The sequence below is a fragment of the Kwoniella botswanensis genome, chromosome 3 (assembly GCF_036426115.1).
Source record: "Kwoniella botswanensis chromosome 3, complete sequence".
Taxonomy (NCBI): Eukaryota; Fungi; Basidiomycota; class Tremellomycetes; order Tremellales; family Cryptococcaceae; genus Kwoniella; species Kwoniella botswanensis.
In genome coordinates, this window is record NC_088601.1 from 696,142 (window position 1) to 712,816 (window position 16,675).

The 16,675-nt window shown below is 44.5% G+C and overlaps 6 protein-coding genes across 6 annotated transcripts; 3 read left to right on the forward strand and 3 right to left on the reverse strand.

Annotated features, from left to right (window-relative positions):
- Positions 1-106: 106 nt before the first annotated feature.
- Positions 107-2,436, forward strand: L199_008148 (glucose-6-phosphate isomerase; the record flags this gene model as incomplete). The annotated part of the gene is made up of 9 exons (XM_064893831.1): positions 107-131; positions 226-923; positions 1,067-1,355; positions 1,445-1,578; positions 1,641-1,723; positions 1,781-1,870; positions 1,949-2,195; positions 2,268-2,333; positions 2,395-2,436. The coding sequence occupies 9 exons, from the start codon at positions 107-109 to the stop codon at positions 2,434-2,436; spliced, it is 1,674 nt and encodes a 557-aa protein (XP_064749903.1).
- A 335-nt stretch (positions 2,437-2,771) lies between these two features.
- L199_008149 (uncharacterized protein) lies at positions 2,772-4,645 on the reverse strand (the record flags this gene model as incomplete). Its single annotated transcript, XM_064893832.1, has 4 exons — positions 2,772-4,280; positions 4,365-4,390; positions 4,449-4,488; positions 4,559-4,645. 4 exons carry the CDS (start codon positions 4,643-4,645, stop codon positions 2,772-2,774), a joined length of 1,662 nt encoding a protein of 553 aa, XP_064749904.1.
- Positions 4,646-5,215: 570 nt separating this feature from the next.
- L199_008150 (uncharacterized protein) lies at positions 5,216-6,556 on the forward strand (the record flags this gene model as incomplete). The annotated part of the gene is made up of 5 exons (XM_064893833.1): positions 5,216-5,320; positions 5,395-5,712; positions 5,845-6,188; positions 6,269-6,350; positions 6,431-6,556. The coding sequence occupies 5 exons, from the start codon at positions 5,216-5,218 to the stop codon at positions 6,554-6,556; spliced, it is 975 nt and encodes a 324-aa protein (XP_064749905.1).
- A 324-nt stretch (positions 6,557-6,880) lies between these two features.
- On the reverse strand, positions 6,881-11,872 carry L199_008151 (uncharacterized protein; the record flags this gene model as incomplete). The annotated part of the gene is made up of 9 exons (XM_064893834.1): positions 6,881-8,045; positions 8,099-8,751; positions 8,806-8,861; positions 8,918-10,058; positions 10,124-10,530; positions 10,599-11,165; positions 11,225-11,279; positions 11,341-11,590; positions 11,670-11,872. 9 exons carry the CDS (start codon positions 11,870-11,872, stop codon positions 6,881-6,883), a joined length of 4,497 nt encoding a protein of 1,498 aa, XP_064749906.1.
- A 1,260-nt stretch (positions 11,873-13,132) lies between these two features.
- Positions 13,133-15,317, reverse strand: L199_008152 (26S protease regulatory subunit 6B; the record flags this gene model as incomplete). Its single annotated transcript, XM_064893835.1, has 11 exons — positions 13,133-13,167; positions 13,310-13,346; positions 13,519-13,574; positions 13,635-13,703; positions 13,767-13,935; positions 13,994-14,185; positions 14,249-14,349; positions 14,423-14,725; positions 14,841-14,988; positions 15,073-15,201; positions 15,285-15,317. 11 exons carry the CDS (start codon positions 15,315-15,317, stop codon positions 13,133-13,135), a joined length of 1,272 nt encoding a protein of 423 aa, XP_064749907.1.
- Positions 15,318-15,624: 307 nt separating this feature from the next.
- L199_008153 (uncharacterized protein) lies at positions 15,625-16,581 on the forward strand (the record flags this gene model as incomplete). Its single annotated transcript, XM_064893836.1, has 6 exons — positions 15,625-15,682; positions 15,758-15,812; positions 15,908-15,978; positions 16,042-16,072; positions 16,133-16,183; positions 16,302-16,581. 6 exons carry the CDS (start codon positions 15,625-15,627, stop codon positions 16,579-16,581), a joined length of 546 nt encoding a protein of 181 aa, XP_064749908.1.
- Positions 16,582-16,675: the final 94 nt, after the last annotated feature.

Consider the following 16,675-nt stretch of genomic DNA (forward strand, 5'->3'; position numbering starts at 1 on the left):
TTTCTTCTTTCAACATCTTCCGTCTCCTTCTTCTTCTTCTCTCTATCCCACCTCATCTTGCATAGCATAACTACCTATTCCTATCCCACATCAGACCATCCCAAAAATGTCAACCGGAAAACCTGCTACCCGTAAGTACAAGTGCAAGTTCAAGCAAGCATGGGATCCGAGTCTCCTCAACAACCACGGTAAGAACTGACAAAACCTTTGTTGTTTTCTACACAGAATACAAAGCTTGGAAGAAGCTCCAAGAACTTCACTCATCCAAGCAATCCAAGCTCGTTCTCAAAGAGCTTTTCAACTCTGATTCCAAGCGATTCTCAACTTACTCAAAGGAATTCAAAGCTTCTTCACCAGATGTATCAATCTTATTGGATTACTCCAAGAATTTGATCGATGAAGAGGTTTTATCCACTTTGTTCGATCTCGCAAGGGAAGCTTCAGTTGAGTCATTCAGAGATGATATGTTCGCTGGTAAACACATCAACACCTCGGAAGATCGAGCGGTATTACACGTAGCACTTAGAAACCCCCCTGCCGACCAGGGCGGATTCAAGATCAACGAAGCTGGTGTAGATGAGGTTCACGGTGTATTACAACATATTAAAGAATTCAGTGAATCAGTTAGGTCAGGTAGCTGGAAAGGTTATACCGGTAAACCAATTGATACCGTTGTGAACATCGGTATCGGTGGTTCAGACTTGGGTCCAGTCATGGTTTGCGAAGCCTTGAAACATTACTCCAAGAGAGATCTCAAATCCTACTTTGTATCCAACATCGACGGTACCGACTTGGCAGAAGTATTGAAATTATGTAACACCGAAACTACCCTTTTCATCGTTGCTTCCAAGACTTTCACCACCCAAGAAACTATCACGAACGCTGAAAGTGCTAAAGCCTGGTTCTTGGAAAAGGCTAAAGACGTGAGTTGATCTTGGTTTCCGCGAATCAAGTTGTCGCGGCCGTGTCGGAGGTCCTCATGTCGTCTCATCTCATCTTCACAGCCCTTTCAGATTTTTTCCCCTTCCTACCATAAAGATCTTGCTGATCAGACTCTGCCCTATAGCAAGCCCACGTTGCCAAGCACTTCGTCGCCCTCTCCACCAACGCCAAAGCCGTAACCGCATTCGGTATCTCCGAATCCAACATGTTCGCCTTCTGGGACTGGGTCGGTGGTCGATACTCCCTCTGGTCAGCTATCGGTCTTTCCATCGCCCTTTCAATCGGTTACGATAACTTCCAAGAATTGTTGAACGGTGCTCACGAATTAGATAAGCACTTCAAGACTGCTCCTCTTGAGGAGAACTTGCCCGTCATCTTGGCTTTGGTCGGTATCTGGTACAACGATTTCTACGGTGTGTATTTGTTCTTTGACTTTCTCGTGGTCAGTATTGTATTTTATAATGAGTGAGAGCTAATGGTTTTGCTGTTGCTATGGATATAGGTGCCCAAACCCAAGCGCTCCTCCCATATGACCAATACCTCAAGAAGTTCGCTGATTACTTCCAACAAGGTGATATGGAATCTAACGGAAAGAGCGTCACCAAGGATGGTTCCAGAGTAGATTACGAGACCGGAGTGAGTGATTCTGAATCCCAACGACCGGAGTATACGCTTATTACCTTCACCTCTTCCTACAGCCTATCATCTGGGGTCAGAGTGGTACTAACGGTCAACACGCTTTCTATCAACTCATCCACCAAGGTACCAAGCTAATCCCAGCGTGAGTCGGCTGCCAACTTTGTCATCTGGATACAAGCTGATACGAATGTTCTTTCAGCGATTTCCTTGCTCCCGTTGAGACCTTGAACCCTATCTCAGGTGGTAAACACCATGAGATCTTGTTATCCAACTTCTTTGCCCAACCTGAGTAAGTACCTGTTTGAATCTCCTCCTCCTGCCTTTCTTCTCTAGTCTGCGACTGACTGTGTGTGTTCCATGCGATCAGAGCCCTCGCTTTCGGTAAGACCGAACAAGAAGTAAGAGAAGAACTCGGTGCCGAAGCATCCAAGAATGCAGCTTTGGTCAAATCCAAGATCTTCGAGGGAAACAAACCTACCAACTCGATCTTGTTCCAAAAGCTCACTCCTGGTACGCTCGGTGCTTTGGTAGCATTGTATGAACACAAGATTCACGTACAAGGTGCTATCTGGGGTATCAACTCTTATGATCAGATGGGTGTGGAGCTTGGTAAAGTAAGTTATTGTCGATGCGAATATGAACAAAAATCAAATGGCATTTTTACTGAATGTCATGATAATTTTTAGGTCCTCGCTAAGAATATTCTCAAACAACTTGGTAACGAGAGTGATGTCAAGGGACACGACAGTTCTGTAAGTGATACATGCTCAATTGAGAGGAATCAGATTGCTGATCTTAATCTTGATATGTTAGACTACCGGCCTGATCCACTACTACCAAAAGAACAGAAAGTAAATCTTACTTTCATGTCTGTAGCTTAGATCGAAAGAGTGATGGTATCATAGTGGAGAAGAAACAGAAAAAGAGCAGATGAAAGAGGAAAGATGTCTGTGCGTTTTTAATGTAATATGAAGTTGATGCATATTGGTCTTGTCTTAAGCTCGGTTTGGTACAAGTACAACAATCTCATTGTCTATTCTATGGATGAATGAAAAGGATAGCGTCTAATTACATTATATGTGATATATGCTCTAAACTAATCTAGTACTGTATTATTTTCGTCTATAAGCGACGACTGGTATTGCCTCTCACTCATCCAATTTGAAACCATTCTTCAAGATAGCATATAATTATTTCTCATCTTTCTTTTCAGCATCTTCCTCTTGTTTCATTGTTTTGTCTCTCAGTTCCACATCATCTTGAACATTCTTTTTAGGCGTAGTTATTTGATCTTGTACTTTGACTTGACCGAAAACGTCCCATACGGGTGTAGTTGCAAACTCACTACTACCCCTCACATTGTTCTTTCCCACTTCACTGGTTCCCGTTGTAGCCGTAATCGCACTTGGCACATCCAACCTCATTCCCTCGCTCGGCGAAGAACCAGCCAGCCCCTCCATTCCATCAACCTGCACTTTTGGTGGCTGTATACCCTTTCCACTCAATGAACTAATCGCTCTAGGTCTGTTGGGCCTCTTCGCTCTTCCACCAGTACCTCCAAGAGCGTACGAATAGTTGGTATTCACCGAATCACTCTGAGAAACATAAGTCGATATCGTAGCTCCCCTCGAACGCTTGATCCGCTGGAAGCCCATACCAAGAGTGGGTGTACCTGGAGGTGGTACGTTCATCGGTCCGAAATCCCCTGTCCCAGGAGACCTAGGTGTTCTAGGTATAGACGTAACACTTCCTCTCCTTGTCGAAGAATTAGATGCAGATACAATAGGCAGCGTCGAGCAATTTGCCGTGAGGGGTGGTCTAATTCCCATACGAGTAGATAACGACGACGTTGCAGAAATGTTGGATAACGCCCTAGGTCGATTGGATGTTCGTGGCGAAGTGGGTATCCGTAATGACCCACCACCGGGGGTAGGCGACTTGGGTAGTCTAAGTGAATCGCCAGTAAGAGGAGGTGGAGGACTCAAGTACTCTTCTTCTTCCTCGTGGATCGTATCTACCCCTACACCATCAATTCTAGGTACACTCGATTGACCAGCTTCTACATCGCCTTCTGGGGAATCTTCGGAGATAACAATCAAATGATGTTCTGCCTGACTTCCTAATGCCAAACTAGCAATTACCGGATTAGTGATCCATCCTACCACTGCACCGTATATGCATTTTATAACCATAGGTGACCATTTCCATCCCACATCCACTATATTGTCGTGCTTGTATAATGGTCCTAAGACAATGATGAAAAGCAAAAAGACAGGTAGACCAAAGATTATTCCAATAGCTGCTCCTTGAGCTGCTGTTAGAAATATCCTAATCGGGAATGGTTTGGAGTTGGGAATAGGTAAGAGGGAGTTGTTCTCTGTTCCTTCGAATATAAATCGAATTAACATCTTGATATAGTGTGATAAACTTTTTGTGCTAGGTTCTTCTTCATCTTCATTTGTGGGTTTCTTTTCCTCCGTTTCTTCACCTTTACGTTTCCCTTTACCCCATCGACCGATGATTTCCCTCGGATCAGGTAAGTGTTCGACATGAGGCCAGACAAACGGTAAGGGCGCGACTGCATGATGGTGCAAATCGGTATGAACCAAAGTCGAAGTGATTAACATGGATGCGAAACATTGTATGATTGGTGTAACTCCCAGATCACCAGCTAAGGTGTTCTTGGATAATACCCACATCTACATCAGAGTCATCAGCATCTCATCATGCAGATAAGTGGGATGATTGTAAGAAGGAATCGGTAAGACCTTGTTCTGACTGACCTTGATGACTTTCTGATTATGATACACTGGCACAAGGTCATGTTAGCTTTTGATGCCTAGGTTGCAAACAGTATTGTTACTCACTGGCATATGCCACTGCAAAGTTCGCTCCCCCATCTATGATCTACAATAGCAATCAGCATCACTCATCAGCATCCCATATATGCATATACCAAGGACTAAAGATCACTCACCCCTGCTCCTACACCTTGTAACACTAGGAGATAAAACCATTGTCTATTCGTTAACGGCAATGGGAATGGCCTGAAGAGTGATTTCATCTTGTATGGTGAATGCTACTGAGATTGTTGATACATGTGTTCGTTGTTACCGAGATGATTGATCTGATGATGTCGTATTGGAAAAGATGGCACGATGGGATATCTATCTCCTATTCAACTTTTTTCAGTGTGAAGCTTGTTGCTTACGGTAATATTCATATTCATATTCTGATGAAACGATCAAAGCATACGCGAACCCTCACTCACACGTGGGAGGTTGTTTGGTTCCGATGAATGTTAAATGAGTCACCAGAATAAGATTAGAGGTTTGAGGGTTGGTTGGGTGGCAAATGTTGATGCGTAATCGTCGTCAGGAGTAAAGTGGGAGTGGGCTTGGCGAGCACAGAGGAGAATCAATGTTGTGGAATGTTGAATTATCAATCATCGATAATTGATTATAGATCATACTAGAATATATATACTTTACACTTTCCATACGCTTGGTCATCATCCTCATACCCATCCCAAAAGCTTATAAGGTTCTTCACTTGCTAGATACCCAATCGTTCCCTTCCCGCACCGATCCTCATACACGCCTTGCCACCCAAACCAAACAACTTGATAATCAACATGACAACCACCACACCTTCGCCAACCCATCGAGCCGAGATGATGTTTCTAGGTAAAGAATGTAATCATCCTGCGTGTCACCTGCACGACTTTTTGCCCTTTCAAGTATGTCCATCCATCATTCATCTGCCTTCATTGACTTACTTACTCACTTGCGATTCTTCTTGTAATGTTCGCAGTGTCCAGCATGTCATCTATCATTCTGTCAACCTCATTTCCTCCCTTCCCAGCATTCCTGTACTTCCCCTTTACCACCATCGATGGTCGATCGGATAGCCCCGAAGTGTCCGATGTGTGATGAGATCGTCAAATATACCAGTTCATCAAATATGGATCCGAACGAGGCTGTCGAGAGGCATATACTCTCGGGTACATGTACGGGCTTTCAAGGTGGAGAAGAACGTAAGAAGTTGGAGCTGAAAAGGAAGAAGCAGAATGGTGAAATTTGTTGGAAGAAGAATTGTAACAAGATGTTGGTGGTGAAAATGCAGTGCGAGGTGAGTATTTTGGTTTCATCATGCACCTCTTAAATGCAGATTATACATGATCGCTATTATCAATCCGATCCATCTCCACGCTATCGCATGCATAGAGTCCCAAAAGCTAACAGTCCATTGTCTGTGTCATAGCAATGTAATCACTTTTTCTGTCCCACACATCGTCATTCGTCCTCCCACACCTGCACACCCTCCAACACACCTTCATCATCCAATACCAACCTTGCCTCTTCCTCTCAACCAATACGTCCAGCAGGTAAAGCAGCTTTATCCAGACTACTTCCTCAATCAATGACTCCCCCCGTCGCATCATCATCGTCCAAACCTATTCCTGCACCTGCTCCAGCGGTCAAAGTCAATTCTTCATCTCCAGCGGTGGATAGACCATTAGATGCCAAAGCAGCAGCTGCAGCAGCAGCCATCAAGAGAGCAGGCCAGGATGTGAAAGTACCATTCGTAAAAACCAAGACTGAAAAGTGAGTTGTCAGCTCCACCTTGCCATCTGACACCCGATGACTTCCATTTTACTGACTTGTATGGTATGGTCGAACTTTAGGCGATCACAAGCTGAACTCAACTCTACTATCCAAGCGTTAAAAGCACGTCATGATAAAGGTTTACTCTCCAAAACCGAGGAGGTGAGATAATACCTTTGCGCCGATAAAGGAGCTTCACTTATGTTTCGCTGGTGTGGTATGGGTTGGGGTCGGATGATCAGGTCAAATATGCAGAACTTTTAGCTGAACGTGAATCCACAAAGAGGAAATTCGGTACTGGTATCAAAGACAAAGGGGGAAATGATAATGGAAAAGGTAATGGGAAAGGTGATTGTTTAATAGCTTGAGAAAGACAAGGATCAAAAATATCGCATGGGTTGTTTGTTACATTTTATGATCGTTCCATATACCCTGCATCCTTCATCATGTTGGTAAACTCTTTATTGTACTGTACATATGCAATACCTCATATCATGTTTCTGATTCGATGGTTGAGGAATGAAAAATTGCATCTGATCATCATTCCAGATAGCACAAGTACAACATCTATATAAAATATTGATTGGTTCATATCTTGTTTTGTAATGTATCAAACTAAAACATCGACTCCGATTGCCTTTCCTCCCAATATCAAGCTCGCTCTCTATATATTCTATTTCTGAGATTTCCCATTATTTACCATTCCCTGTTCCAAATCGAGGTACAAATGTAGGTGCATTCGCTTTAGGTACGAACGTCGATGCTGTTGGTTGTAATTGTAATTCCGATTGTGATTTTATTGTAGTAGATGAATTTGTGAGATTATTATTATCGTTGTTGTTGTTGTTCTTGCTAGGATTACCATTAGATTTGGATGGTGTGTTATTGATTGATTTAGTTGGAGTGCCAATAGGTTTCTTTTGCGATGGCTGTCTGGTATCATCTGAATTCGAGTGCGATTTCGATGGAGTTTTATCCTTATCTTTATCCTTATCCTTATTCCCTTTCCGTTTCTCCCCATCTTCACCATTCCTCGAAACACCGGCATTTCCTTTTACCTTCCCACCTCTTCCACCTCTGGTACTACCACTGGCCCTCAATCCTTCTCCAGCACCAGCCCCAGTCATCTCACTATTCTCACCGTTCTTTCCATTCCTACCTTTAGTAGTAGCCGTCCTAACTTTCCCTCTTTTAGGTACTGGTCCTGATCCAGATCCTGATCCGGATTCTCTAGCGACTCTAGCTTCCTCCTCTTTCCACCACCTCATGAAATCTTCTTCTTGGGCTTTATCTTTCTCCGCGACCCTTTCTTCCTCTTGGATCTCTTTCAAGCTTTTGGCAGGTTTCTTAGCGCTCATCTCAGCGATATCACGCTCGTGCTGCTGTATAGCCAGAAGCGAAAAGCCCTGGGTGATAGGCGAAACAGATACCTGTGGGGTAGGTGTGAATGTAGGTGTGGTCCATGCTGCTCCCGAAGCAGATACTTTCCGCTGAGGGATGGTACCAGGTGCGGACGGGGGTAATCTCACCGGTGTGATCACTTTGGAAGATCCACTCCGCTGAGGTGCAGGCGAAGCTTGAGAGCTAGTGGGACGAGGAAGGGTAGATGATGAGGAGGCGGGCGATTGTTGAGTCTGTAAGGAGGAAAAAGATGTTTTGGGTGTATCCATAGATCGCCATGGACTGCCACCAGATGATAATGGTTGACTACGTGGAGTCGATGGGGTTTTGGTGGGGGTAGGTAAAGGTGTAGGTTGAGGCCGTGAAGGTCCACCAAGAATACTACTGGGAGTAGCAGCAGGTCGACTTGGGGTCTTTCGGGCAGCTTCTCCAGCCATGATACTTCGTAAGTCAACCCTAAGCAGACAAAATCAGCCATTATTGTAGACAGTGATGCGGAACCAACTCACTTCTCTGTTTCGACCGTCTTCGATCTCCATACAGCCCCCTTACTGTCCTGCGCAGCGGCAGCAGACAGGTTCAGCGGGGTGACAGGTCTGGCAACTCTGGGTGTTACAGCTCCAGAAGCGCTCGAAGGCGGCGTAGGCAAGTCATCGTCCATTTGGAAGATCCCATCTGCCGCCGAAGGTTGCATCTCAGGAGACATCATCGGTGAGAGAGGCATCTTGACTCTCTCCTTATCCTTGTTGGCGGAGGAGAGAGTCATCGTATCGACCGGTGATAGAGCTGGGGATTTAGGTCTCCATCTGAAAGGCTGTCTGACTCTCGGTTGGGGTATGTCCTGTAACAACAACCAATCACGATGCTTCTCCGTCGCTTGCTTGACGAGTAACTGGCTTCTGGACACTGATAGTCTAGTAGCCTGCTTCTGAGCTATTACTTCACTCAGATCCTGTAGAACATCGAAATCCATCTCGTCGAGAAGACCCGATTCTAACATTGTCTCCATACATGAGATGATATAGTCGAATATACTGAGTTTGAGGGTGTTGGCTTGATAGAAGGTTGCTTCGGTGGCAAGCGCGGCGGCGTTGAGAGCATTACAGTGTTTCACAATTGCTCGCGAACATATGAGAACGAGCCGGTCGAGTAATAACTCAGTCTAGAAACCCAGGGTCAGCAATCATCCATTGACAGGGAAGTTCATCAAACTTACGGCAGCAGCTAGCACCTCAAATACGAAATCTAGGAAATCGTCAAGCGTATCTTGGTCTACAGAGTTAAAATTAGCTAAATGTTCATACCATTTGATACAAATCCCAACTTACGCAAATAATCAAACAAATCGTCCTCCGCTCCTTCATGTATATACCTAAAGACCAATTTCATTGCAGGCCATTTGAGATGTTCCATATTGACTGTGACTCTACCTTCGTCGACTCGTCTCGATGTCCAATCAGAATCAGCAAACATAGCTTCGAAGAACGGACATCTTGATCGCAATATCGTCGAATTGCATGAGATCTCCTTGTCGGCCAAGACAAGCGTTACGTCGCACTGCGTGGTGGGGGAGGGCGGTAGTGAGTGGGTGGAAGTGAAGAAAGCGTATAGATCGGATGGGAGAGTCAGATGAGAGATGGGTTGTTTACCTGCTGAGGAGAGAACGGTCGAGAGAGGTGTGAGTTCCAAATCATCCGCTAAGGTTTTGAGATCGGATTTTATCTGTCCCAGGGGAAGTTTGAGGATAGCAAATTTATCTTGTACTGCTCGAGCAACTCGCGCATCCCAAATCGCCGAAATATCATCCGAATAGATGTATTGAAGGAGTAACAACGCTACGAGCGGATGACAAGCATTGATATGAATAGCTTTTGATGATCGATATTTGCCTAAAGAGATGTGATCGGATTTGTTTGTTCCAGAGCCAGCCAAAAGATCCTTGAACTTCGGTACTCGCAGAGACAGAATCACACTGTGAGCTGGAATAGCAACATCCTTAACAACGAGGTGAACATCGCTTCCAAGCAGTGGTTCACCCCATGCGAAGAGCGAGTCCCCATCATCGTTTCTCCACCTACTCAAGATGGTACAGAACCTGAATGTGACCGACAGGTCTTTTGTGACGGAATTGCTGCTTTCGTCCTCCTCATCATCCTCGACTTTCTTCTTGAGAGCTTCTTCGAATTCATCGGCGGTCATTTGATTCTCGAATCTTCCGATATGCGGTTGAAGCAGATACAGGTCTTCTTCGAGGGTTCTTCCAGCCAGTGAGATCGGGGTAGCTCTAGCATCCACCCGAATAGCAGCGAACGCTCCTGATTCGTTGACCGCAACTTTGACGACTCTCTGTAGATACGGTATTCGACGGAACTTTAATTGACCGGAGCCTGACTTGAGTCGTTGTCTGACGAAAACGTGCCCGGATTGAGTACAAATGATAACTGTGCCATCGGAACCTAGTGCGACATCCTGTTGCAGAATGTCAGAATTACATCGTGCCGCGATCCTTTGTATCGTTTAACAAAGTGACTCACTTGAACAGCCGTAAAGCTTTTCCTCAAAGCCCAAATCATCTGAGGTTTCACACTAACATGACCACCTCTGGCATCTTTCGGTAGATCGTCCAGAGGGTTGGGTAGCGAGAAGGTGAAAACATCACCTATCGATGAGAGAGCAGCGAAAGAAGTACCGCAGCTGGTAACCTTCTTGATCATAGGTTTCAAGGTGGCCTGAGGCGGTCTGAAAGGAAATGCTTCGGACAAGACTCGAGGGGTAGAGAAACTGATCTTGAAAGATGTATCTCGATGAAAACATAAAACTTCGCATGTATCCAGCAGACAGATCATAGCGTAATCTGTGAATGCGATATCAAGCACTGGCTGGGTGATAGAGGTCACTTTTCTAGGTACAACTTGTACGGGGTTCGAAGCTTTATCGTAACCTATTGTTTTTTTCTCGTCAGCTGGATGGACATGAGACCGACTCAGTCAACTGGTAGATCAAGCTCACCTAGATGACCAGCGTTCGTCCCCCAAGTCCATACACCGTCGGCAGTCCAACAAGCACTGTTCATCCTTCCCGCCGCTACACCCCTTACAATTTCCTTTTTCAATGGTCCTACAATCCTTTTCGGCGTTATCTGCACCAAATCATCACCATCTCTGCCACCCGGCATGGGTTTCTCGGGAGCTTCGATCGTATAACCCAATTGGGAAAATCTATTATGTCCCCAGGACAAGACGTATCCACCAGAAGCTAGCGCCAATGTGTGATCCTGCCCTAATGCAATGTCGATGATGGTATGTGGCAAGTCGGGTAAAGGTAACAATGAGAGTTGAGAATGAGTTGATCGACCTAATCGACCATTCGAACCGAAACCACATAAACTCAAGTTCCCCCTTGATTCATTCGTAATGACTCCGGTATGTAATTTAGCCATGGAGACTTTCTTGACTCCGACATGATCGAACTTCTCAGATGGGTCGGATCGACCACTTGACTGAGCTTGGGTTAGGAGGTTGATTCGATCGGGAAAGGCTTTGTCGGATGCATCTCCTGTACCGAGACCGTAATTTCCTGTTTGGACTGTATCAGCGATTGTTGACAGCCCTCACAAAAACAGCAAAAAAGCTTACGATTGACTCCCCAGACGTACAAGTCGGATCCATCGACATCATGTGGTGGATTTGTCTAACGATTGGGATGGGTGAGCTGGAGCAATTTTCGCACAATGAGGAATAGAGGAGCTTACCCCTTCAACAGTCCCATTGTACAGATCGAAAGCCGTCATCCCCTCTGCATCCTTTATACTCGTATCTATATCACTTCTCGCTAACAACTCTCTGGCTGCTCGTAGGTTGCCAACAAATAGTGCTCGGTGAAGTGCCGTATAGCCCGATTCGGTATCTTGCAGATTCACAGATATATTCGGGTTCTTCAGCAGGATATTCAAGAATGTATAGGCATTGGCAGTGGAGGATGAAGCTACGAGATGTAGGACTCTGAATGAATAACCCCATCAGCTATAATCTGACCGACAGATCATAACGGAAGACTAGTTGATCAGAAAGGTTGACTTACGTTCGGCCAAATTGATCTCTCTCATTGATATCAGCTTTTACCGACCCCGTGCTAAATCCAGATATTGACCAGCTCTTTCCTCCAGATGCACTTCCAGGATTAATCCCCCCTTTACCTCCTGTGTTGGAGGTGTTGCTCCCATCCAACTCTTGACGGAAGGCTTTGATATTCCCATTATAATAATGAACGTGTAAATTTGGCATAACAATTTATCAGTCAAAACCAGACCAGACCCAGTGGAATGGACCGGTTTTACAAAGACAGATATCGATCTTCGAGGAAGATGGCCTCGAGAGTATCAATATATCTTGTCTAAGAAACGATATATATGCTGTTCTACGCTGATGATTCGACGCTTGTTTCACAAGAGACCAGAGTTAAGTCGAGAGAAGAAGCGGTGGCAAGATCGATGATAAGCTTTGAAGATCGACTAGGTCCAATTGACAGCCGGTGCTTTATACAAAGCAAGTTCGGACTGTTGTAGAGATATTACTGAGCTGAACGGCAGATGGTGAGCGTGGCTATAGTGCAGATATGGAGTAATACGAAGTGAACGTTAACGATAGATAGATAGGTAATTTCGATCTCATGTTGCGCTCTCTCCCATGTACGAGTACTTTGGAACGTGTTTGCTATCGGTGGAGGTCAATTTGGACTAATTTGGTACGGTTATCCGAAAAAAAAGTCCTCTTAGATCCAACCAGCATCAACACAATACATCATACATGATACTGAATTATCGCATGCTCATTCAAGCAGATAATCATAGGCAATGAAGCATGCTCGATGGAAGGGCGATGTCGGCACAAATGCATGAACATGTAAAGTCGATGATATACAAAATTAAGGATGTACCCTATAATATGGACCGATCATCATCCCGTCAATCCGAGTCGGTGAGTAACAAGGGGACGTACATCCTCCAGAGCGCGGAGGAGACGTAAACAAGTCTTTCTTGGTGTTCCTAAAATAGCAAGACGACATAGGTAATCATCGCTCGCAGAGTGTTAAGCACCGTTTAATTTTTCCTTAAGAAAAGAAAAAGAAAACCTCGAAGTAAAATGGAATAATATCTCAATCAATTAAGCGTATAATATTCCTTTTACATCGAGATTTCCTTGTTCTAAACCCCAATACATCAAATCAAATCATCTTCCATCTTCTAATCAGAGACAAAATGAAAGGAAGGAAAGGAAAGAAAGAGCATGTCCAACGTCTGTGAAGTATTTACCTCGTCAACATGGTCATACTAGACCTCGAAGAAATAGCAAATGAACGTTGACTTTCCAACAAGGGAAAGTTGGGTAGCTCTTCGCTTCTGCAACGCCTTTCGCTGTCACCGCTGAATAGGTGAGAGCGAGGTAATGGGTTACTGAGCGGGGATGATAAATATGGATTGTGAGAGGGAAAATGGAGGTTGAGTGATAGCTGCGATCTATGGGCGACGGGTTGTGCAAGTTCGTTCATTGTTGTTGCATGCAAAGGGATGAGATATACACTGTAAAGATAGCAAAGTTAGATGATGTTCCTCGTGTTTATTGAAGTAAAGGGAACTCACAACATAACATAATCTATCGATCTGTGAGTGAGAGATCGATAAGTTAGCAGATGATCACAATTGACTATAAAGCGACACTCACAGAACTCATGAGTTTCATCAGACTTCTTGACAACTCCCTATATATACAAAGCGGTGTTAGCAAAGAGGAAGAGAGAAAGAACAGATGCACAAGAGATAATTTCGAAAGTTGAATGGTGGATTTTGGATTTTGGCAAGCTTTGACGCGTGACAGCGGTATTTGACGGGGTTTCAAAAACAGCGAAATGAATGTGGCACTCTTTCACTCACCTTCCAAGCTTCCTCAAAGTCAACCGGTAAAATGACGTATCGATTCTTCCTCACAGCTGTCAACAGTATCAGTCAGCTATGATTGCATGGTACTCCATCGTAAAATCTCAGCTTACCTTGAAGACCCGCCGATTGGCAGATGGATGCGATCTGAGCTGAGCTCAATTGATCAGGTCGAGAGACATCTGTACAAGATATAGTGGATCAGCACCATTACAATGTCGAGAGTATGAATGAGGAACACTTACAGTCTTCCAAATCTACATCCGGACCAAGGTTCATCTTCGAAGTGACAGTTTGGAAGATCAATCTTCGTTCTCTTCTGGATGGTAAGGGCATTTCGATCTTCCTATCTAATCGACCCGGACGAAGTAAAGCTGGATCGAGCGTATCAGCTCGGTTGGTAGCCATGATAACCTATCACACCAAATATCAGATGTGTTCCTTAATGATAGGTAATTGAGATGCAACCGACCTTAACAGTAGTTTGTTGATCGAAACCATCCATTTGATTCAACAGCTCCAATAAGATACGCTGTACTTCTCTATCTGAACCAGTCTGGGCGTCGAACCGTTTCGTTGCGATGGCATCCACCTCATCGATGAAGATGATACATGGGGAATTCTCCCGAGCGAGTCGGAAGACATCTCGAACCATACGGGGACCCTAAGATATCATCCCCACATCAGCGACGTCTGACTCATTGAGAAGAATGCGATTGCGACTCACTTCACCCAGGTATTTCTGTACAAACTCCGAACCAACCACTCTGATGAACGAAGCAGAAGTGGAATTGGCAACAGCCTTCACCAACATCGTCTTACCAGTACCTGAGGTAGTTTCCCCCAAGTCAGCTACAGCACGTATACGACAGCAATAAGGCAGTCAAAGAAGAGGATTTACCTGGTGGACCATAGAGTAATACACCTCTAGGGGGATCTATACCAATTTTCCTATATAAATCCATTTGGATTAAAGGTAATTCAACTGCTTCTCTTATTTCCTGCTTTTGACTATCCAATCCACCAATGTCACTATATTTCACATCGGGTTTCTCATCCGCCCCTAACATCGCAATGGAAGAGTCCGCTTCGGGAGGTAAGATGTCTACTAAAGCGTTGGAGTGTCGGTGTAAAGCGACGGAAGAAGATGGTTTGAGTAATTCTCGATCGAGAGTAGAGAGAATTCGAACTACGTAGTTTGAACCTGCGGATCGTCATGAGGATCAGCAAGTCAAGATAGAACATCGGGTATAATAAAACTGGATTCTTTGGTGGTTCATGGTTTAGAAGTACGATGATGGTGAAAGCGAGATACCCACCAGTAGTCGATCCGACGATACCCCGCCTCTCATCAACAGGTTCCAAGAATTGTCCAATGACTAAAGGAACACTTTGAATCCTCTTCACCTCCTCCTGCGCTCTGAGCAATTCTCTTCGTAAGTTTTGAGTTTCATCTCTGATATATTCCTATTGAGGTCCAGCACGTTCAACGTTATTGTAAGCGATACCCATTGCATTCGTCGGAAAGGGAGTGAACAGTAGGATACACACCTCTTGCAATTCCAGGAACTCTCTATGACCCTCCAGCTTCTTCCAAGTACTATAAAGCTCTTCGTCGCTCGTAGGCAACGAGTTGAGTAGAGCTTGTTTCTCCGATATTTGAGATGGGAGAGTGGGGTCCTGCGTTGATCGTTCATCGTCGGCACATCACACAACATTCGTCAGCTTGGCCATTTCTTTCAGAAGGCGGATGGTAAGCTCACCTCGAGTTTGAAATCTATACCTATTTCCTCCATTTTGGTAATCTTCTATGCTGGTATATAGTCTAGGTGGGATAGGAATAAATGTAAATGAACAATTTAGAATCGAAAGTAACATCATCATCATCATCATCATCGATGATATGACACATGTAGCCAACGCGTATTCGTTCAACCCACCACCTAGTCATCAACGGAGTTACGTTCAAACTCCGTATACGAGTGTATAACATCCTCAATGTCCACAACCAAAGATGACTGTAACCCTTAACCCTTACATATACATCTTTCTTCATCTGGTTCATCCTACATAACAGCCAATAGATATACTTGGTCCGCCAAGATGGGTAAGAGAAAGGCAGCGAAGAAACCCCAAGCCAAAAAGAAGGCCGAACCGTTATGTAAGTCATATCTTTTCGCTTGGTCAAGACGAATGGTGACTGACTAATACTTAACACTGGTTCAATGGTATTTAGCAAGTGTCTTCAAATGTTTGTTCTGCAACCACGAGAAAGCAGTGACAGTGAAAATGTATGTCTTTCTCTCTCTTCTACTCATCACTCTGTCAGCGAGATAAGGATTCACAACGATTTCGTAAGCTGATATCTCATATTGGTACGACTTAGCGATAAACAATCGATGTTTGGTCATTTAACGTGTAAAGTCTGTGGACAGAGATTCACGTCACCTATAAATTGTCAGTCCAGCTATCGTGTCATCGGAATGTATGACGAAGCTGACACATAAATGATGATGACAGCTCTTTCTGTACCTGTTGATGTATATTGCGAGTAAGCTACTCATTATTCATTGTTCGTAATACGGATTCAGCTGATTCGAATGACGAATAGTTGGGTAGATGCTTGTGAAGAAGTCAGGGCGAAACAACCTCCTAAGCAGAGGTGAGTATTCCATATCAGTACATTGGTGCATCTCCTACGTCATCTATCAGTGAACAACGCAAAACGATTCCGATAATATGTATGCCAACGGATAACTTTTTTTTCTTTCACTTTTCAGACCGGTCAGAGCACCCTTGCCATTAGCTCACGGACGAGGCGGAGGCGTATCTTTTGATCCGGATAGACCTACTCAGGATGTAGATGAAGATGCAGAAGGTGAAGACGAGGAATACGACTCGAGGCCTAAATCCAAATCAAAGTCGAGTAACAGAAGAGATGCAGACGAAGATGATGTAGATGAAGATGAGGATGAGGATGACCTGGATGATGGTGGTAGGAGAGAGAAGAGGAGGAGGGTGAGGGAAGATTACGATGATGACGATGAAGATGAGGATTAGGATTAGCTTCGAGCTGGTATGGTATATGTGCATCAAGAAGATCATATATGAGAGAAAGTCATTTGGGAGAGTGGGTGTGTTGTTAAGACTGAGG